Raw genomic sequence first — 23378 nt, 5'->3', positions numbered from 1 at the left:
AGGGTGTGTTTGGTTACCAATGAGCCTCAGACCTATGAGGAAGTTGAGAGTATGCCTCAGGAGGAGAGGGAAAAGTGGCTACAAGCCATGGAAGAGGAATTAGAAAATATGAAGAAGTTGAATGTTTATAAACCTGCAAAGTTACCTGTGAGGCCAATAGAAACCAAATGGGTATACAAACAGAAGGTCAATGTGGAAGAAGATCACACAACTTATGGCAATGAATTGACCCGGACTGGCTTTTAGATTTCAATTTTAATGGATGTGTCTTGTTTTAATTGTTGTTTTAACTTTTAATTTTTTTATTTACTGTGGATGTTTTTATGTTGTTAGCATTGTATAATGCTTTTGTTAGGCCGCCCGAGTCCCCCTTCGGGAGGAAAAGGGCGGGGTATAAATATAGGAAATAAATAAATAAAATAAATTCTGAGGATCAAGTGCGCTACAAAACACATTTAGTGGCACAGGGGTTTACTCAGAGGAAGGACATTGATTACTCTGAAGTGCACTCACCCACTCTTGACCCTAATTCATTAAGGATAACTTTGAATACAGCAGCAAGCTTAAAGTTAAAGGCTAATGTCATGATTCGTACCTTCGTAGGCCGAAGCCTAGAAGTCAGTAAGCCAGCCTCCATGTTAGGAAGGTAAGACAGTGAGGCAGACATCTTGGGAGTGTTAAAACAGCAGAGGGGTGGAGCTGGAGCTAACTCTGGATTGGCTAAGGCAGGCTGGGAGGAGTTTTAGCCCAGGGAGAAAAAAGGCTGTCAGATTGTCACAAAGGGAGAAGGAATTTGGCTTTGAAGGGAGAGGGTGACAGATTTTTGGGTGAGCACAGATTTTTACTGACAGAGAGTTTTAGGGCAGGTCTACATCTATTTGGCCAGAAGGGTCAAAGTAGACACCTGGGGCGTGTGTGGGATTGAAAACACAAGTGTTTTACTCTCTGGGGATCAGAGTAGTTTAGCTGTTAGTGAACTCTGTTAAGAGGGAAGCTATTTACTCTGGAGACAACCGGGCTTGGTTTGTCTGAGGGACTCACGGCTACTGGATCAGGGTAGAGTGAGTGATCCAATTCACAATTAAGTTCAGGAACCTATTCTAGTAACCACTGAGATTATTGTGCTCTGTAACCATTTAAGCTTATGTGCCTCGGTAAGAAGATAGTTGTTTGTTTCAAATATCTTAATAAACTTATTCTCTAGTTCACTGTTTAAACAGCCTCAGCATTGATTCATTCTATAAGATTAGTTCCAGTGATTTTCAACATCTTTACAATTCAGTCATTTGAAGGGAGCCAAAAGGAAAAGCTGGTGTATAGGAAGATTTACCTCAGAGACAACAACATCTTTGGTTTCCCAATTTCCCTTGGGTGCTGGCAGCTACTACAATCAGTCCATACAAGTTACCTCATCAATCATTTGCCAAGTAACATATCCCACCAGATTGATAGTTGTGGGATCTGTAGTATTTTGGAGATCTCTTTCCCCGTATGTGTGATCCTTGTTGTTATAGCCAACCACTTTGATATTAATACTGCATACTTCATTGCAGATTTAAAGGATATTTAAATTAAAGCACCTCCAGAACTCAAGAGAAATGAGTTTTTCAGATTAAGCAAGACTCTTTATAGGTTGAAACAGGCTGGATTAGCATGGCCTTAATGAAGGTTTATTGAAAATAGACTGCTTCTAACTATATATTCCTGGTGTGTATGCACCAGGAATGTTAATTGTGATTATCAGATTCTTTTAGTTTATGTTGATGATTTTGTTTTCATTGCTGTGACTGATAGTGAGGTAAATCATTTTGCTGCACAGTCAAAAGCAACAGTCTCAGTTAAAAGATATTGGGCCAATACAATATTTTCTGGGGTTACATATAATGAGGATTGAACAAGGAGGTTTTAAGTCAAAAAGGTAAAATTTTGCATGTTAAGGCTCATGTATATGGAAAATTGTAAAGGGGTCCAATCGCCGATGATTTTAGGGTTTTGGAACGAAGTAGAAAAAGCTAAGCCAATTCGATGGAGGGAATTATAAGAAAGTGTAATTGGACAATTGTTGTATATTAGTAATTACACCCGAGTTGATATTGCTTTTTCAGTTAATTTCTTGAGCAGGTACTCAAGTAATCCAACAATAGCAGGGTGGAATGGTCTCAAGAGACTACTGAGATATTTGAAAGAAATCCAAAATATTTGTTTAGTTTTGAATCTAGATGATTCATTAATTTTAGAAGGCTATGTAGATAGTGATTTTGGAAACAGCCCAGATAGAAAATCAACAACCGGAGTTTTGTTTAAGTTTAGTGGTGCTGTTATTGAGTGGAAATCCAAGAAACAAAGTTTTGTGGCCTTTGTTCCAGTGAAGCCAAGTTTGGTGCTTTATCTCTGGCATACACAGAGTTATGTGTTTTGAAATGATTGTTAAAAGGCCTACAAATTTCTGTTGAAGAACCAACAAATATTTTTGAAGACAATCAAACTTGCATTTTGATGGCTACACAAGCAAGGGTCAAGCAAAGAAGTAAGCATGTGGACATAAAGTGTGTCAGGGATGCTGTTAGAGATGGTAAAATCTCACTAACATATTGCAGTGCTTTAGAGAACCTTGCTGACATTTTAATAAAGCCACTAGAATCATAGAACCATAGAATCAAAGAGTTGGAAGAGACCTCATGGGCCATCCAGTCCAACCCCCTGCCAAGAAGCAGGAATATTGCATTCAAATCACCCCTGACAGATGGCCATCCAGCCTCTGTTTAAAAGCTTCCAAAGAAGGAGCCTCCACCACACTCCAGGGCAGAGAGTTCAACTGCTGAACGGCTCTCACAGTCAGGAAGTTCTTCCTCATGTTCAGATGGAATCTCCTCTCTTGTAGTTTGAAGCCATTGTTCCACGTCCTAGTCTCCAGGGAAGCAGAAAACAAGCTTGCTCCCTCCTCCCTGTGGCTTCCTCTCACATATTTATACATGGCTATCATATCTCCTCTCAGCCTTCTCTTCTTCAGGCTAAACATGCCCAGCTCCTTAAGCCGCTCCTCATAGGGCTTGTTCTCCAGACCCTTGATCATTTTAGTCGCCCTCCTCTGGACACATTCCAGCTTGTCAATATCTCTCTTCAATTGTGGTGCCCAGAATTGGACACAATATTCCAGGTGTGGTCTAACCAAAGCGGAATAGAGGGGTAGCATTACTTCCCTAGATCTAGACACTATGCTCCTATTGATGCAGGCCAAAATCCCATTGGCTTTTTTTGCCACCACATCACATTGTTGGCTCATGTTTAACTTGTTGTCCACGAGGACTCCAAGATCTTTTTCATACGTACTGCTCTGGAGCCAGGCGCCCCCCATTTTGTATTTTGCATTTCGTTTTTCCTGCCAAAGTGGAGTATCTTGCATTTGTCACTGTTGAACTTTATTTTGTTAGTTTTGGCCCATCTCTCTAATCTGTCAAGATTGTTTTGAATCCTGCTCCTGTCCTCTGGAGTATTGGCTATCCCTCCCAATTTGGTGTAGTCTGCAAACTTGATGATCATGCCTTCTAGCCCTTCATCTAAGTCATTAATAAAGATGATGAACAGGACCGGGCCCAGAACGGAACTCTGCGGCACTCCACTTGTCACTTCTTTCCAAGATGAAGAGGAAGCATTGGTGAGCACCCTCTGGGTTCATCCATTTAACCAATTACAGATCCACATCACCGTAGTTTTGCCTAGCCCACATTGGACTAGTTTGTTTGCCAGAAGGTCATGGGGGACCTTGTCGAAGGCCTTACTGAAATCCAGGTACGCCACATCCACGGCATTCCCCGCATCTATCCAGCTTGTAACTCTATCGAAAAAAGAGATCAGATTAGTCTGGCATGACTTGTTTTTGATAAATCCATGTTGACTATTAGCGATGACTGCATTGGTTTCTAAGTGTTTGCAGACCACTTCCTTAATAATCTTTTCCAGAATCTTGCCTGGTATTGACGTGAGGCTGACCGGACGGTAATTGTTTGGGTCATCCTTTTTTCCCTTCTTGAAGATTGGGACCACATTGGCCCTCCTCCAATCTGCTGGAATTTCTCCCGTTCTCCAAGAACTCTCAAAGATGGTTGCCAATGGTTCTGAAATGACTTCCGCTAGTTCCTTCAGTACTCTTGGATGTAGTTGATCTGACCCTGGGGACTTGAACTCATTTAGAGCGGCCAGGTATTCCTGGACGACTTGTTTCCCAATTTGGGGTTGGATGTCCTCTAATCCCTCATCCACTCCATCTTGCTGAGGTTGAAGATGACCTTCTTTTTGTGAGAAGACCGAGGCAAAGAAGATATTAAGTAGTTCTTCCTTTTCCCTACCTCCTGTCAGCATTGCCCCATCTTCTCCTCGAAGAGGCCCTACCGCTTCCTTGTTTTTCCTTTTTCTACTGACATAAGAAAATAAGCTCTTTTTATTGTTTTTAACATCCCTGGCAAGCCTGAGCTCGTTTTGTGCTTTAGCCTTGCGGACCTTTTCCCTACAGGTGTTGGCTATTTGTTTGAATTCTTCTTTGGTGATTTCTCCCTTTTTTCCACTTCTTGTGCATGTCTCTTTTGTGTTTTAGCACAGTTAGAAGTTCTTTGGACATCCAAACATGCAGATCTTGCAGGTCCCTTTAGTGCAAGTGTTGCAAGGTATATGTTTGTGATAGTTGATGATTTTAGTTATTATTCTTATTGTTTACTAACTGTACCTGCCATGTGTTGCTGCAGCCAAGAGTAGATTAATGGTAATGAAAGAAAAGAGAAACACCAGGGTTCTGATAAATGAAAACTTTCTTTCATTCTTTCTCTACCTCTTTCTTTCCTTCCTTCTTTCCCTCTTTGCTTCCAACCCCCTTCCTTCTTTCCCTCCATCCCATCTTCTCTACTTCCTTCCCTACCTCTTTTTATTTCATTCCCTCGGTCTTTCTCTGTTTCCTTCCTTCTTTTTCTTTCCTTCTCTCTTTCCTTCCACCACTTTCCTTCCTTCCTTCCTTTCTTCCTTCCTTCACTCATTGGTTCCATCCTTCCTTGTATTTCCTTCTTTTCCTCTTTCTCTCCTTCCTTCCTTCCCTCTTTCCTTCCTTCCTTCCTTCCTTCCTTCCTTCCTTCCTTTTTGTTCCTTCCTTCTTTCTCTACCTCTTTCCTGCCCCCCCCCCTTTTTCTTCCCTTTCCACATTCTCTCCTTTCCTACCTTCCCTCTTTCCTTCTTTCCCTTCCTCCTTCTCTCCTTCCTTCCTTGGGTAGCTTGGCCAGATTATTTGAAAGTAATTTTTTAAATTGTATTAAATGCATAAGTTTGTGGATTAGCTACAACTCACATCATGCCAGGTTAAATCCCTGAAACTCCATCAGTGGTTAAAGTTTGTTATGTTGGGCAAGGTTGCTCTAGCTGCATTATTGTGCTCTCTGGCTGTAGGGTGAAAAGCAACTCCCACTATGATGAGTCAGCCCTCTCAAACTCCTCCAGTAGGTTGAGTTAGTCATGGGGGGTTCTATATGCCAAGTTTGGTCTAGGTCAGTCATTGGTGGGGGTCACAGTTTCTCTGGTTTCACCGTTTCTTTGGCAGGCTCTGAGGGATCTGGAGCCTGCCAGCAACTCGATCGATGGGGACACATGGAACATCAGGTTATCCAATGCACTCAACGAGATTGCCCCTAGACGCCCTCTCCAACCTCACCGAAATCGGTCTCCTTGGTTTATTGAGGAACTTTGACTGATGAAGCAGGAAAAGACGTGTGGGCATGTGGCAAGAACTTTGTGACGGAGCATCGAGATCAGCTTATACGGCATTTAAGGAGTCTTATGAATAGTCTATCATCGAAGCAAAGCAAGTATATTATGCCTCTTTGATAGCGTCTGCTAGCTCACGCATGGCAAAATTGTTTAAAATAATCCGATCTTTAACTACGGTCCCTACCATCCCAAAAAGTGATGATCAGGCCCCTTCAGCCAAGGCTTTTCGGAGCTATTTCGCACACAAGATCTCTTTACTGCGCCGGGATCTTCCTGCTACAATTGATACAGTAAGAGAACTTGAGACTCCGTGGCCACTTGCCGGGCCCATCCTCGACCGGTTCATCCCACTGGACGCAGAGGTTGTCGATAGGCTCATAGCTGCAACTAGGCAGACTACTTGCTCCCTTGATTCGTGTCCCTCTTGGTTGGTGAAATCCTGCTTGGAGGGATTACGTGACCCTCTGTTGAAGATCATAAACGGCTCCCTTGAGCAAGGAGTCTTTCCAGAGGACTTAAAAGAGGCAGTGGTCTCTCCTCTGCTGAAAAAACCAGATTTAGATTGTTCAGTTACCGTCCAGTCTCGAATCTTCTGTTTCTGGGCAAGGTGATTGGAATCTTCCGTTTCTGGGCAAGGTGAAGGGCAGCAGCTGAGCAGTTGCAGCAGTTCTTAGACGACACTGCTGGATTAGATCCCTTCCAGTCCGGCTTCTGTGTGGGGCATGGGACAGAGAATGTGTTAGTTTCCATCATGGATCACCTTCGATGCCAGCTTGACCAAGGCGGGTCGGCGCTGCTTTTGTTATTGGAACTCACAGCAGCATTTGACACAGTCAATTACAATATTTTGATCCATCGCCTTGCTGTTGCTGGAGTCAGGGGGACAGCTTTAAATTGGCTGTCCTCCTTTCTTCACAACCGTGGATAGCGAGTGGACAGAGGAGGCCTGGTCTCTTGAGATGTCCCCTCTACGTTGTGGGGTTCCTCAAGGGGCCATTCTCTCCCCTCTGTTATTTAACATCTATATGCGACCACTTGCTCAGCTGGTTCAAGGTTTTGGGCTTAAGTGTTACCAGTACGCTGATGACACTCAGCTTATGTTGAAGATGGAAGGCCGGCCAGACTCTGTACCCGATAATTTTCATCAATGTCTTGAGGCCGTTACTGGATGGCTGCGTGCCAGCAGGATGAGGGTAAACCTGGCAAAGACGGAGATCCTATGGCTGGGTCGAACGGGCAGTGGGGCTATCCAGCTGCCTACCCTGGATGGAAAGGCGCTACGCCCGTCATCATTGGTAAAGAATCTGGGAGTCCTTTTGGATCCTCTGCTGACGATGGAGGCTCAGGTCTCTGCTGTTAGCAGAACCGCCTTTTTTCATCTGCGGCAGGCTAGACGGCTGGCCCCCTATCTGTCCAGGGACGACCTAGCTACGTTGATCCAGGCCACGGTCATCTCAAGATGACACATATTTTCTCTATTTTTTGTTGTGGCCCAGAATTGGACACAATATTCCAGGTGTGGTCTAACCAAGGCGGAATAGAGGGGTAGCATGACTTCCCTAGGTCTAGACGCTATACTCCTATTGATGCAGGCCAAAATCCCATTGGTAGGTGCGTGTGGGACGAGAGAGGAAAGGGAGAGGCATGTGCCTTTCCCTCCTCCCTTGCCCCATGCGCAGCTTTTCCTCCTCCTCCTGCCACTGCCCCCGCCGCACACAGGCCAAAGGAGGAGAGTGAGGCTGTGGAAAACCCTGCTGTGGCGGCTCCTTCCACCTCTGTCACTGCTGTTGCCGTTGCCAAGCAAGACTTGCGCAGCACAGGAGGGGAGAAGGGAAAGACAGAAGGGGGTTGGACTAGATGGCCCGAGGGGTCTCTTCCAACTCTCTTTATTAGTGTTAATGTTATTAATGCTACCACCCTAGAGGTGGTGATGGGAAGGGGGAGATATGGAAAAAGGAGAATGAAACAACCAATTTAGCCCAAAATTTATGAGAGAACATTGGCAATTCCAAAACATTCTCCTGACACTATACAGCTGAGGTGCCAGGATGGCAGGCCCTCCAGGCTAAGAGTGGTGCTGTTTAATGCCAGGTCAGTGAATGGGAAGACATCTATTATCCAGGATTTAATCCTTGAAGAACATGCTGACCTGGCTTGCATAACAGAGACCTGGTTGGATGTGGCAGGAGGGGCTAATCTCTCCCAGCTCTGGCACCCAGGCTACTCTGTGTAGCAGCAGTCAAGACCTGGAGGGTGGGGAGGCGGAGTCGCAGTGATCTATAGGGATTCTATCTCCCTGACCAGGTGCCCCATCCCGCAGTCAACCTCCTGGTGACCGGGACAGGATAGGAATTCTACTAGTGTACCGACCACCCCGCTGCACTACAGTCTTCCTAACTGAGCTAGCCAGAGTGGTCTCGGACCTGGCACTGAAGTCTCAACGGCTCCTAGTGCTGGGGGACTTCAATGTACATGCTGAGACCGCTTTGTCAGGTGTGGCTCAGGACTTCATGTCCGCCATGGCAACCATGGGCCTGTCCCAATTAGCATCTGGTCCCAACAAACACAAATCCACTACAAGTCATAGTACATAAATCACAAAAGTAAATGTTTTTTTCAGCTTATATAATACAATATTAAACGTATAAATAACTCCACTGATTCCATTTTTATAAACATTTTGCTGATTTAAATCATAATGCAGAATCACTCCGGGTGCTGGTTTTAGAAGTTGTCACACACCCCTCTAATTTGGATTTGGGTACTAAATTAGTACAGTGTGAATCCTTTTGGATTTTTACCCTTAAAACTGTACATCCCAATGGTCTAAATGACACCATCTCATACCAGTGTTTCCTGTAAACTATAGTGTATAGCTCTTTAACACTTTCATTACCTGCTCTACCTGGCTTGGGCCCCTTTAATTGCTTCACTTTATATACTAGTTTTGTTGTAGTATAGTCTGTTGGCAACGCTGCAACTGGTAGTAGGAGTGGTAGAGGAGGGAAACGAGGCGCGCAGGTGTTAGATGAGGAGCAGCAAAGGAAAAGAATCCAGGAGATACTTATGTCACCCACTGATGAAGAATCCTTTGAAGGTTTCTCCGAGAGTGAAATGAGTGAATAGGAGGAAGGAGATTCAGATAGGAATAGAGGCATTAAGAGGATTACTCGAGAGCAGGAGTCAGACAAGGAGCGTCAGAGAAAGAAGATCTGGGACATACTTACTGCTCCCACAGAGGAAGAGGATTTCATGGGTTTTTCTGGGAATTATGGGTCTGGGAGTAGTGGGGATGAAGAGGAACCATTGGATTGGACCAAAGTACAGGAGCTTCGGAATGTGTGTACTCAGCCAACGTCCAGTGACACTTTTGAGGGGTTTTCTGGTGGCGGGGATTGGCAATCTGGTGATACCATGGAATCGTGGGGAGACCTAAGTCTTGACAAGAGGTGGAAGAGTTGGAGGGATGGGCATTGGCATTCAGCTGTAGAGGCTAAGCCAGCTGATAGTGATGAGGATGGGGTGGAGGGCAGCTCATCATCGGATGATGAGCTGTAAGATAAATGAAGGCACTGGAATGATAGAACTTTGCAGTAGGCAAAGTGTTGGTTTCGTGTCTTGGGTCTTGTCGCTGCCGCTTTTCTTGTTGGGCTTGGGTCCTGGATCTGCAGGTTGCTGCTTACTTCATTTACTGATCGGCTTGGATTCTCGTAAGTGCGGATTTCCCCTGTCCTTGACTTTGGACTATTTCTGACGATGCTGCCTTTTGGACTTTGGAACTTTCAACTGGGATTTCTTCGACTTTGGACTGCTTCTGGACAACGGCTTCTCTTCGCGGCTCTTTGTTTCCTCATTATCTTTGAACTGTGTGTTTTGGTAGAAGTCTTGTTTAATCCAGATTTTTTGCCAGTTTAATCCGGTTTATTTTCTGAGTTCGTTTTTCAAGCTGCAAATTGCTGCAAACTTTGAGTTTTGACCAGAGGCACTAAAGCAAGTGTCTCTGAGTCCTGATTTCTTTGCTTTAATAAACTATTGTTTTGGACATACTCCTGAGTCTGGCTATTTAAGGCATCTGGGTTCTGACAAGTTTCTACCTGTTGGCCATGTGCTTGCTACAGAATCAAACCATTGCAGAGCACGGTTTAGGAGAACCTGATGCCTATGCCGCTGTTTTTTTGTATGCCTTACATGCCCACTGTGCTCAGCTTACTGTTGATGAGTTTATGTTTTTAAGATGTTTTATACGGTTTTTTTCTTTGTATGTGTTTAATTTATTGTAATGCAATGCATTTTGGTGCTATGTTTTAATTTTCTTTTACTGGGACTGGTCCCCATGTAAGTCTCCCTGAATCTCTTCAGGGAGGTGGGGCAAGATATAGGAATAAAGTTATTATTGCATTATTATTCCAGGGGCTAGGAAAACAGGCAGTAGCAGCAAGTTCCAATTTCCATACTTGGAAGGATTTGGGACCAGAGAGTCTCGGACCCCCGGGCATCATGGGAGTATCTGCCTTATACCCCCAACCCCTTTCCTTCTTTAAAGGGGGTGAGCGAAGTGGCTCTTTCTGAAGTGGCCACCCAACCACTACGCCACTGAGTTGAAGTCATGCTTCTCCCCTTGTTCCCAAGCTCCTCTATTGCCCCACAATATTCTGAATCAGTGAAGCTGATGCTGACGACTGCCCTGCTCTGAACTGCTAAGACATGACATGGCATGCTGGAAGAAACATGTTTCACTTAACCCCCAGTCATCGCTAGATTTCACACAATATATTTTGAAGAACATTTTGTTGCCCAGAGGATCAGTGTTTGTAAAATTAGGGGACAATGCTGCTATTGCTAAAGCTTGTTGCTGCTGCTGCAAAAGCTTTTAAAGAAGTTGCTTGCTGTTGTTATATTTTTATTAGGAAGTGAAATATTGGAACTAGGCACTAGGTGTGTGTGTGGTGTGTGTGTGGAGCATCTTTCTGCTGCTGCTGGGGAAGTTAGAGGGCAGGGCCAGCTGTGAGAAAGAGGGAATGCTTTAAAATCCCTAAAAATTAGGGGAAGACCCAAACATTTTAAAAGTTAATGGGTTAGAAGTAGTCGATTAGCCCTCCATGTGTGGCAATTTTCACTGCTCTAGCCCTAAAACCGAGGGGAGGGGAGGGGAGCCCAGGAAGCCCTCCCATTGCCACCAATGGTTCGAAAATGTTTGTCCTTTCAGATGTGAGACGAAACTCCCCTTTGAATAGTTGCCCCGTTTTTGGAAGCAGCAAACAAAAACAAAAACGGGGCCAAACAAATGAAACAAAACGAAACGGATAGCAATTTCATAAAAGACTAGTAAACATACTTACCCTTCCAATCTGACATCAGGTAAAGATCTGTTGAGTGCTATCATTTCACTTGCCATTAAATTAAACTGGTTTATTTTAAACATTTCCTTCATTTTTTCTTGGTCCTCCTTAGGAATTACAACTGGTTTCCCCATCTCTCCTGGGCCTTCATGAGGTTTCTGCACCAGTTCTGGAACTAAAATAAATGTTTGTATTACTCCAATTAATTTAGAACAAGAAAAAACCTGTATTAATCATGTCAAGAATATGAGATCAGCCATCCTGAATCACATCAAAAGCCTAGCTAGTCTACCATTCTTTTCATACAGTGGCCAATATTTTGCCTACATGCACCCCACCAGTAGGAAATTAGTCCAACTGCACTTTCCATCTTGTGTTCTTCAGCAACAACCAATAAGAATGGTGGGTTACTTACCTGTGACCATGTTTCTTCGAGTAGTACTCTGTGAATTCAAACATGTGGAGTATCTGTGCCTGCGCAGGCTCCAACAGAAAACTTATAGAATCATAGAGTTGAAAGAGACCTCATGGGCCATCCAGTCCAACCCCTTGCCAAGAAGCAGGAATATTGCATTCAAATCACCCCTGACAGATGGCCATCCAGCCACTGTTTAAAAGTTTCCAAAGAAGGAGCCTCCACCACACTCCAGGGCAGAGAGTTCCACTGCTGAACGGCTCTCACAGTCAGGAAGTTCTTCCTCATGTTCAGATGGAATCTCCTCTCTTGTAGTTTGAAGCCATTGTTCCGCTTCCTAGTCTCCAGGGAAGCAGAAAACTAGCTTGCTCCCTCCTCCCTGTGGCTTCCTCTCACATATTTATACATGGCTATCATATCCCCTCTCAGCCTTCTCTTCTTCAGGTTAAACATGCCCAGCTCCTTAAGCCACTCCTCATAGGGCTTGTTCTCCAGACCTTTTATCATTTTAGTTGCTCCTCTCTGGACACATTCCAGTTTGTCAACATCTCTCTTGAACTGTGGTGCCTAGAATTGGACACAATATTCCAGGTGTGGTCTAACCAAAGCAGAATAGAGGGGTAGCATTACTTCCATAGATCTAGACACTATGCTCCTATTGATGCAGACCAAAATCCCATTGGCTTTTTTTGCCGCCACATCACATTGTTGGCTCATGTTTAACTTGTTGTCCACGAGGACTCCAAGATCTTTTTCACACGTACTGCTCTCGAGCCAGGCGTCCACCATTTTGTATCTTTGCATTTCGTTTTTCCTGCCAAAGTGGAGTATCTTGCATTTGTCACTGTTGAACTTCATTTTGTTAGTTTTGGCCCATCTCTCTAATTTGTCAAGATCATTTTGAATCCTGCTCCTGTCCTCTGGAGTATTGGCTATCCCTCCCAATTTGGTGTCGTCTGCAAACTTGATGATCCTGCCTTCTAACCCTTCATCTAAGTCATTAATAAAGATGTTGAACAGGAATGGAACCCTGCAGCACTCCGCTCGTCACTTCTTTCCAGGATGAAGAGGAAGCATTGGTGAGCCCCGTCTGGGTTCGTCCACTTAACCAATTACAGATCCACCTCACCGTAGTTTTGCCTAGCCCACATTGGACTAGTTTCCTTGCCAGAAGGTCATGGGGGACCTTGTCGAAGACCTTACTGAAATCCAGGTACGCTACATCCACGGCATTCCCCGCATCTACCCAGCTTGTAACTCTATCGAAAAAAGAGATCAGATTAGTCTGGCATGACTTGTTTTTGATAAATCCATGTTGACTATTAGTAATGACCGCATTTGTTTCTAAGTGTTTGCAGACCACTTCCTTAACAATCTTTTCCAGAATCTTGCCCAATATCGACGTGAGGCTGACCGGACGGTAGTTGTTTGGGTCATCCTTTTCCCCCTTTTTGAAGATTGGGACCACATTGGCCCTCCTCCAATCTGCTGGAACTTCTCCTGTTCTCCAAGAACTCTCAAAGATGGTTGCCAATGGTTCCGAAATGACTTCCGCTAGTTCCTTCAATACTCTTGGGTGTAGTTGATCTGGCCCTGGGGACTTGAACTCATTTAGAGCGGCCAGGTATTCCTGGACGACTTGTTTCCCAATTTGGAGTTGTTGTTGTTCATTCGTTCAGTCGTCTCCGACTCTTCGTGACCTCATGGACCAGCCTACGCCAGAGCTCCCTGTCGGCCGTTACCACCCCCAGCTCCTTCAAGGTCAGTCCAGTCACTTCAAGGATGCCATCCATCCATCTTGCCCTTGGTCGGCCCCTCTTCCTTTTGCCTTCCACTTTCCCCAGCATCATTGTCTTCTCTAGGCTTTCCTGTCTCCTCATGATGTGGCCAAAGTACTTCAACTTTGTCTCTAGTATCTTTCCCTCCAGTGAGCAGTCGGGCTTTATTTCCTGGAGGATGGACTGGTTGGATCTTCTCGCAGTCCAAGGCACTCTCAGCACTTTCCTCCAGCACCACAGCTCAAAAGCATCGATCTTCCTTCGCTCAGCCTTCCCTATGGTCCAGCTCTCACATCCGTAGGTGACTACAGGGAATACCATGGCTTTGACTAGGCGGATCTTTGTTGCCAGTCTGATGTCTCTACTCTTCACTATTTTATCGAGACTGGACATTGCTCTCCTCCCAAGAAGTAAGCGTCTTCTGATTTCCTGGCTACAGTCTGCATCTGCAGTAATCTTTGCACCTAGAAATACAAAGTCTGTCACGGCCTCCACGGTTTCTCCCTCTATTTTCCAGTTGTCAATCATTCTTGTTGCCATAATCTTGGTTTTTTTGACGTTTAGCTGCAACCCGGCTTTTGCGCTTTCTTCTTTCACCTTGATTAGAAGGCTCCTCAGCTCCTCCTCGCTTTCGGCCATCAGAGTGGTGTCATCTGCATATCTGAGGTTGTTAATGTTTCTTCCAGCAATTTTCACCCCAGCTTTGCATTCATCAAGCCCCGCACATCGCATGATGTGTTCTGCATACAAGTTAAAAAGGTTGGGTGAGAGGATGCAGCCTTGCCGTACGCCTTTCCCAATCTTGAACCAGTCTGTTGTTCCGTGGTCAGTTCTGACTGTTGCTACTTGGTCCTTGTACAGATTCCTCAGGAGAGAGACAAGGTGGCTTGGTATGCCCATCCCACTAAGAACTTGCCACAATTTATTATGATCCACACAGTCAAAGGCTTTAGAATAGTCAATGAAGCAGAAGTAGATGTTTTTCTGAAACTCCCTGCCTTTCTCCATTATCCAGCGGATATTGGCAATCTGGTCTCTCGTTCCTCTGCCTTTTCTAAACCCAGCCTGAACATCTGGCAACTCTCGCTCCATGTATTGCTGGAGTCTTCCTTGCAGGATCTTGAGCATTACCTTACTGGCATGAGAAATAAGGGCCACTGTACGGAAGTTTGAGCAGTCTTTTGCATTTCCCTTTTTTGGTATGGGGATATAAGTTGATTTTTTCCAGTCTGATGGCCATTCTTGTGTTTTCCATATTTGCTGGCAAATGGCATGCATCACCTTGACACCATCATCTTTTAAGATTTTAAACAGTTCAGCTGGGATCCCGTCGTCTCCTGCTGCCTTGTTGTTAGCAATGCTTCTTAAGGCCCATTCAACCTCACTCCTCAGGATGTCTGGTTCTAATTTGGAGTTGGATGTCCTCAAATCCCTCATCCACTCTGTCTTGCTGAGGTTTAAGATGACTTTCTTTTTGTGAGAAGACCGAGGCAAATAAGGTATTAAGTAGTTCTGCCTTTTCCCTATCCCCTGTCAGCATTGCCCCATCTTCTCCTCGAAGAGGCCCTATCGCTTCCTTGTTTTTCCTTTTTCTACTGATATAAGAAAAGAATTCCTTTTAATTGTTTTTAATGTCCCTGGCAAGCCTGAGCTCGTTTTGTGCTTTAGCCTTGCGGACCTTTTCCCTACAGGTGTTGGCTATTTGTTTGAATTCTTCTTTGGTGATTTCTCCCTTTTTCCACTTCTTGTGCATGTCTCTTTTGTGTCTTAGCACAGTTCTTTGGATATCCATTCTGGCTTCTTTGCACTTGTCCTAGTTTTTCTTTTTGTTGGCACGTTTGCAACTGCGCCTTGAGTATTTCACTCTTGAGAAATTCCCATCCATCCGTAACTCCCTTGTCTTTTAGTATCTGTGTCCACGGAATGCTGCTCAGCGTTTCCTTCACTTTTTGGAAATCAGCTCTCCTAAAGTCCAAAATGCGGATTTGACTTGTCTTAGTTTCGGCCTTCCTTTGTACCTCAAATTGCAGGAGCACATGGTCACTTGCCCCTAAGGATCCTACCACTTCGACCGCATCGATCAGGTCCTCCGCATTTGTTAGGATGAGATCAAGAGTAGCCAATCCCCTTGTTGCCTCTTCTACCTTCTGGACCATGAAATTGTCTGCAAGGCAAGCGAGGAATTTGTTGGACCTTGTACTCTTGGCCGAGTTTGTTTTCCAGCAAATATCGGTATAGTTGAAATCGCCCATGACTACTACATCTCTTCTCTGTGCCTGTTTGGTCAACTGTTGGCAGAAGACTTCATCAAGTTCTTCCTCCTGGCTTGGAGATCTGTAGTAGACTCCTACAACAAGATCTTTTTGAGTCCCAGTTCCCTTGATTCTTATCCAGATACTTTCAAGCTGGTTTCCCGGATTGCTGTCATGCATTTCTTCTGCAGCATAAGAGTTTTTGACATATAAGGCTACTCCGCCTCCTCTCCCCTTTGTTCGGTTTCTGTGAAAGAGGTTATAGCCCTCGATGTCTACATTCCAGCGATAGGAGTCATCCCACCAGGTTTCAGTGATGCCTATGATATCATATTTGTGGTGTTGTGCTAAAAGTTGGAGTTCATCATGTTTATTTCCCATGCTCTGTGCATTAGTGTAAAGACATGTGAGCCCCTGAGATCTTCCCCTGAGCTGTTTAATTGGGATTATTGTGCTTTCGGTACTTGGTCCTTTTTGTGTTTGTGCAGCCCTCCGTTTAGCCTTCTGGCGGTTCCCTGACATTGTGGGTAAAGTAGTGTTCGCAAGGCTGTTGTCCCTCTCCCCCAGTGGGCCTAGTTTAAAGTGCGCCTAATGAGGTTTGCGAGTCTGTGAGCAAAAAGGTGTTTTCCTACTTGTGTGAGATGCACCCCATCCCTTGCCAGTAGGCCATCCTCCTGGAAAAGCAGACCATGGTCAAGAAAGCCAAAGCGTTCCTCCTGACACCATTTTCTAAGCCAGTTATTGACCTGTGCTATTTTTCTGGCCCTTGTAGGACCGTGTTTTATGACTGGGAGGAGGGATGAAAAGACCACCTGTACATTACATTGCTTTAGCTTTGTTGCTAGGGCTTGAAAATCATTTGTGATCTTTTGAAAAGTATGCCTAGCAGTATCATTGGTTCCTACATGAATCAACATGAGGGGAGGACGGTGATGGGGTTTGAGGAGCCTGGTGAGCCTCTGAGTGATATGGTGTATTTTTGCCCCCAGTAGGCAGCATATTTCTCGAGCCATCCCATCCGGTCTGGAAATGACGGCTTCCGTTCCTCTAAGGCGGAAGTCGCCTACTATCAAGACCTGTTTACTTTCAGGATTGGCAGGGCCCCTTTTGCGCAATGTAGTGTGTAGGTCCCCAAAAAAGTGATCCTGTTGGTGTGAATTGTGTAGGTGTAAAGTGTTGTCCTCCTCGACATCCCCAGTGCATTCATCAAGGACAATTCATTGAGATTCGTCCAAGAGCCTAGCATTCTCCTGTATGTGTTCCTGTTGCACCTGGTCTATGGTTGGGGATGGTACACCTGCATGATTGTGTAAGTGTGAATGTTGTGAAGTGTTGTCCCAAACAGGGCTATCCCCCACACACTGATCAAGGACGGGCCACTGATCAGTATCTAAGCCATTCTGGTCTTCCTCAATGTGATGTGTTTCTTGGTCAAGTGATAGCTGTGTGAGAATTTGGAATCTATTGTGTAACTGCAGCTGAGCAGAAGTATTCTGAGGAGGCTTCCGGGTCCTATGTCTCTTTCTAAGGGTGACATTCCTCCAAGTCTGAGGGTTGTCCACATCTGAGGTGATCTCCTCTTGAGCCTCCCCATAATGTTGATGTGATATGGGCTGCGTGTCTAGGACAGCATGCTGTGTGGTGTCTAAGAACGGCTCGAGTTCCTGAATGCCCTTAAGGGTCTTAATACGGTCCTTGAGTTGTCAGTCGGAGACCCCACCAGTCGGAGACCCCACCATAGAGGTACCATAGTTTGCCATTCGAGCCAACAGAAGGGCACCTGAATAAAGCTTCCTACCAACCGCATCGAACCTTTTACCTTCTCAGTTCAAGAGAGTCGATGACTACCTGGCTGAAGTTTGAGCTGTCTTGGCAACCACAGTTTGGGTTGGGATGGTGTTTCCACTATTTGAGGCCCTCGTTATCAGTACGATACCAAGCCTCGATTCTTTTAGAGGTTGGCGATATTGAGGATGGTGTCTTCCAGGATGCCTGGATGATGTCGAGGAGATAAGGCAGGAACGGCAGGAGGGAGCAGGTGGGGTCTCCGACTGAACTCTCTTAAAAAGTGGGTCAGTGACCGCTTTAGAAGTCTGCTTGATTTTGAGACCGAGAGTATCTGCCATTTGCACCATCTGGTCTGCAAATGCCCTAACGTTGTTGTTTGGCGAAGGAGGGTCGACCTCATAGGAGTCATGAGTTGGTGAGCGGTCGAGTCCAAGAGAAAGGACCAAACCGGAGTGAACTGACTCTCGAATCTCTTTGTTCTGGTCTTCATCCTCAGACTGGAGAGGAGAAGAGGAGGACGGGATTGGTGACGGAGAGGTTGGAGCCGGTGGAGGAGGCTGCTTTGAAGCCGAAGCTTGGACCGCACGGGCCAGGCAGGCAGTTTGCCTGCCCTTCTCTGGTGTTGAAGTGGCTGGGAAGAGCTCTTGCCTGACTCTTTTGTTTGGCGGAGGCGGATCGAGTGCGAACCACCACTCGCTCTCTTGGCCTCTCTCTTTTGCCGTCTTTTGTGACCTTGCCAGCACCAGCCGCTTTCTTGTCAACTGCCTTGATGACACCAACAGCAACAGTTTGCCTTCTCCTCTCCAGTCTGAAGACTAAGTAGGACGGGGTTGTTGAGCGACCTGCACGACAGTCTTGACAGACTGTACCGGCAACTCCGGGAGCTCCTGGGGAACATCATTGGAGCGGTTTTGCCCCAGAGAAGTCTGTGTTGGCCTCAGCGGTTGAGCCAGGGAAAGAGGAGACGAGAGGCCGGACTTGGTGGCAGAGGCCGTCGTTTTTTTTGACAATGTCGAGAAAGAAGACTGGGGAAGGGCAGTGGTCAACACAGCAAGGGACTTTCCTGGTGTTGGCGGGTCAGGGGACGAGGTGCTCGGCGAGATTCCTTGTGCACCCTCTTTAAAGGCAATTCGCATTGCTGTGGAAGATGGCGCCATCACTACGGTCGACCTCGTGGACCAAACAGACACAACCGAGCTCAAAGTCGACGACCGCCGAGGCTGTACCGTCTCCATCGTCGAAGTACACGGCTGCTTCGATTGCCTTGTCTGCCTTGAGGATTTCGATGTAGCTGAAATCGTCGACCATGGTTTTTTAAGTGGTTTAGCTGCTGCCGAGGTCAAGGGCTCGGAGGGTGTGTAGCCCAAAGAAACTGAAGGAGCCAGAGTCTGCTGATAAAGCAGCCCTATTCTTCCTGGCTTGCGCCGTCAACAATTGGCAATGACGGCAGGAAGAAGTAACATGGGCTTTGCCGAGGCAAAGAAGGCACTTTGAGTGCTTGTTGGAGTCTGGAATCTTTCTTGAACACTGCGAACAGTGTTTAAACCGCGTTGTCAACATTGTGAAGGAAGTTTCCAAAGCAAGCTTTGCGGCAAAAAAAAAAAGAGAAACTGCAGGGCACCTTTTATGACCTGCGGAGGGGACTGGGCAGGGTTACCGCCAAAGCTTTGAGTTTGAACTTTGGAGGTTTTCCATTGGAGCCTGCGCAGGTGCAGATACTCCACATGTGTGGATTCACAGAGTCCACAAAGAAAAAACATACTGTTACTTGGAGGGGCATATGATTTATATATGGCATAACATCGGTCTTATAAGCATGGAATGTAAAGACATCCAAGAAAAGAAAAGACAGATGTCACAGCACATCATAGCTTAAAAAACAGAAACCACACACTTATCTAATTCATTGAGACTTTGGTTACAAGGTATTTTAAAATAAATGTTCTAGAATGACATGCTAATTATGACAAGAAAATATGTGATATGTGATATTGTGTCCAATTCTGGGCACCACAATTGAAGAGAGATACTGGAATCTGGAATGTGTCCAGAGGGCGACTAAAATGATCAAGGGTCTGGAGAACAAGCCCTAGGAAGAGTGGCTTAAAGAGCTGGGCATGTTTAGCCTGAAGAAGAGAAGGCTAAGAGGAGATATGATAGCCATGTATAAATATGTGAGAGGAAGCCACAGGGAGGAGGGAGCAAGCTTGTTTTCTGCTTCCCTGGAGACTAGGACACGGAACAATGGCTTCAAACTACAAGAAAGGAGATTCCATTTGAACATTGGAAGAACTTCCTGACTGTGAGAGCCGTTCAGCAGTGGAACTCTCTGCCCTGGAGTGTGGTGGAGGCTCCTTCTTTGGAAGCTTTTAAACAGAGGCTGGATGGTCATCTGCCAGGGGTGCTTTGAATGCAATACTCCTGCTTCTAGGCAGGAGGTTAGACTGGATGGTCCATGAGGTCTCTTCCAACTCTCTGATTCTATGATGATAACTGAAAAGGTAACCGTGCACATCAAACAGAACAAATGAAAGTGTAGCACAGACCTAAACTGAAAAATAGTAGAGGCCCATAGCCAGCATGGGGTAGTGGTTTGAGCATTAAACTACGGTAGGACTATGGGAGACTAGGATCATTCTTGCCTACAACTCCGATTAGCTTAGTTCCCATGCACATATCCTAATCTTTGCCAATTAAAGCATTATAAATTACTGTGGCTAATCTTCAAAATTACCCTTTACTTTTCAGTATACTAGTTGTTCAATATACAAATGAGCTATAAATGAATGTATTTGTGGTAATTGCTTTGACTGAGTTTTATATTTTAATTGTGTTATGGAAATAATATGTACCGAAAAATCTTACTTTGATATGTACCTAGAAATCTGATATGTACCTAAAAATCCTACTTTCTTTTCCATGCTTTATATCACACATATTTATCATAAAAATTAAAATGATGCTTCAAAAGAGAACACAATGGAGACAGAGGAGATATAGGCAATATCATATATTTATTGTATTTGATCTAATTTAATCAAATTCATTACTAAATGGAGCTGTGTAGCATATTTTATTCCTTAGGACTCCTTGTGAATATAAATAGTAAGCAATAATATTAGTTACCATAGGCTGTTTGTTAGAAATCTGAATAGCAACACTGAACCAGTATAGAGAATTATAATTTAGCAACCCAAACTATTTTATTGTATTAGAAGTGAACCAAGGGTACAGTTGTAATGTATTTTTAAAAACATAGTTTTAAAAACTTGGCATTACAGAGTTCCCTCGTCGCTTTGCAGTTTGCTAACCGCGCACTCGCTTTTCGCGTTTCACAGTTTTTCCAAAAAAGGTTAACTTAAAATACAAGTAGCAAGGGAACACTGTATATAACAGACTTGAGTTGCAGAGTTACTCACAGACTTCTTCCTTTGGGGCCAAAGAGGGCTGCCAAGGCAGCTTCCACCAGGGCTTCTTCCTCGGGCAATCCGGTGAGAGCCCAATGCCAGTGGGGAAGCAGGCAGGGAGGGAGAGGGGTGGTTCCAGCAATGGGAGGGAGAAGGGAGGGAGGAAGGGAGGGGTAAAGAGGAGAGGGAGAGAGAGGAGGGGGAGGGAGGAGTGGGAGGAGGTATACTGTAGATATACAGTATAGTGTCCCTACATTGCAGTTTTTCAGTTATTGCGGGGGTTCCTGGAATGGAACCCCAGCGATAGGTGAGGGAACACTGTATATTAAATGTTCTTTGACCAGTAGCTGGTCACTGGGAGTGTCTCAGGTGTCACTGTGAGAAGATCCTTCATTGTGTATGTGGCAGGGGCTCAGACTGCACTGTAATAGGTGGATGTGGTTTGCTCTTCTCCACACTCGCATGACATGGACTCCAGTTTGTAGCCCCATTTCTTAAGGTTAGTTCTGCATCTCGTGGTGCCAGAGCGCAGTTTGTTCAGCACCTTCCAGGTCACCCAGTCTTCTGTGTGCCCAGGAGGGAGTCTCTCATTTGGTATAAGCCATTGATTGAGGTTCTGGGTTTTAGCCTGCTACTTTTTGATTCTCACTTGCTGAGGTGTTCCTGCAAGTATCTCTGTAGATCTTAGGAAACTATTTCTTGATTTAAGGCATTGGTGTGCTGGCTGATATCCGAACAGAGGATGGGACAGAGATGTCACTGCCTTGGTCCTTTCATTATTGGCGCTACTTCTCGGCGGATGTCAGGTGGTGCATTTTTGGCGCTACTTCTCAGCGGATGTCAGGTGGTGCAATACCAGCTAAACAGTATAATTTCTCCAGTGGCACAGACATCCTGTGATAATGTGGCTTGTCTCATTAAGAGCTACATCCACTGTTTTAGCTTTCCACACTGGGGATGTGTATTCAGCAGTAGAGTAGCAAAGTGCAAGGGCTGATGTCTTCACTGTATCTGGTTGTGATCCCCAAGTTGTGCCAGTTAGCTTTCGTATATTTTTTTCTAGTGCTCACTTTTTGCTTGATATTCAAGAAGTGCTTCTTGTAGGTCAGAGCATGGTCCAAGGTAACTCCAAGGTATTTGGTGTGCTGCAATGCTCCAGTGAGATTCCATCCCAGGTAATTCTTGGAGCTTGAGATGCTTGTCTGTTCTTAAGATGAAAAGCACTTGTCAGTGTTTTATATGGATTAGGAATCAGCTGGTTTTTCCTGTAATAGGCCGTAAGAGCACCTAAAGCTTTGGAGAGCTTCTGTTCAACCATTTCAAAGCTCCCTTGTTGAGCAGTGATGGCACGATCGTCAGCATAGATGAAACTCTCTGTTCCTTCTGGCAGTGGCTGGTAATTTGTGTAAATGTAAACATTGATGGAGCAAGCATGCTTCTCTGTGACAGGCCGTTCTTCTGTTTTCGCTATCTGCTTTTCTGGCCCTGGACTTCAACAAAAAGCTCCTGTTTTGTAGCCGATTCCCCATGAAGCAGATGAGGTGGTAGTCCTTTGTGATATTATAATTTTTCTCAGGAGAAGGCGATGATTTACAGTGTCATAAGCTGCTGACAGGTCTATGAAGATATCTCTTGTAATCTGCTGCCTTTCAAAGCCATCTTCTATGTTGCTGAATCAGGTTCAACACATATAATGTGCAACTTTGCCTTTCCTGAAATCAGCTTGCTGTGGAATCATACATGGGTCTATTTTTTCCATAATTCTACGCAAAATAAGTCTCTCTAGAATTTTGTAAAGATGGCACAACAAGGCGATTTGTCTTTAGCTTTTAAAAGCTAAAACCCAAACTATATGAAGGGTTTTTAAATAGACTCACATAGACTAATTCAGACTTCAAACCACAATTAACTGTTCCAAACACTTAACCACAAAGGAATAACCTATTTTTTCCAGCTTTGGAATGCAGACATTGAACTATAAGTTAAAATCTGAAGGACTCTAATACTCAGCAAGTGTTGTGATTTTATGCTGCTGTTTTAACTCATTTCTCTTTAGCATGGTGTGCATGGTAGCTATCAGTGCAATAATCAGCACAAACACAAATGCAGCAGTATATTCTGCTTGTTGTGGTGGTCAGACCACTATATAGGATATAATTTATCTAGAGCTTAATTTTTCTACCAAAAACTTTCAATGTCAAAATACCAAGCTTTAAGAAGACAACAGACTGGACTCTAATAAGAGATTATATGCTACAAGAAAAAAAAACTATTAATAGACTTAAAGTGAAGTAAAGAAGAAAATTGTCATCCATATGTGAAGTTAAGGGGGGAGAGCAACACTATAAAGATATAAGAACAGAAAATCGTGACCATGGTGGAGAAGATTGGAGGGTTTTTTTCTCTTTCTTTTTATCCTATTCTCTCCCCCCCCCCCCCCCCAAAAAAAACCCCTAGTATCCCTGGTATGTTTTGTGTGTGTGTGTGTGTGTATTTTTTCTTTTTAATCACTTTTTATAGTATAATAAACTGCACACAGATGTTGGTTTTAAGTGTTTACCTTTAAATCTTACCCTTACTACCTTCAATTTTTCCTTTCCCGCTAGTTTTTCTTCTTCTTCCCCCTTTTATGATATTGTAAATAGCAATTTCTT

The 23378-nt window shown here is 44.7% G+C and overlaps 1 protein-coding gene across 2 annotated transcripts in view; it reads right to left on the bottom strand.

Annotated features, from left to right (window-relative positions):
* GALNT1 (polypeptide N-acetylgalactosaminyltransferase 1) overlaps nucleotides 1–23378 on the bottom strand; it is a 116773-nt gene that overhangs the window by 58494 nt on the left and 34901 nt on the right. For both annotated transcript variants that reach the window (XM_060781426.2, XM_060781425.2), the window contains one exon: nucleotides 11085–11259. In XM_060781426.2, coding sequence (XP_060637409.1) covers nucleotides 11085–11259 — 175 coding nt within the window. The remainder of the gene's footprint in view (nucleotides 1–11084; nucleotides 11260–23378) is intronic.

This window comes from Anolis sagrei, chromosome 6 (genome assembly GCF_037176765.1).
Source record: "Anolis sagrei isolate rAnoSag1 chromosome 6, rAnoSag1.mat, whole genome shotgun sequence".
NCBI classification, from domain to species: domain Eukaryota; kingdom Metazoa; phylum Chordata; class Lepidosauria; order Squamata; family Dactyloidae; genus Anolis; species Anolis sagrei.
This window is presented reverse-complemented; position numbering and strand designations above follow the sequence as displayed.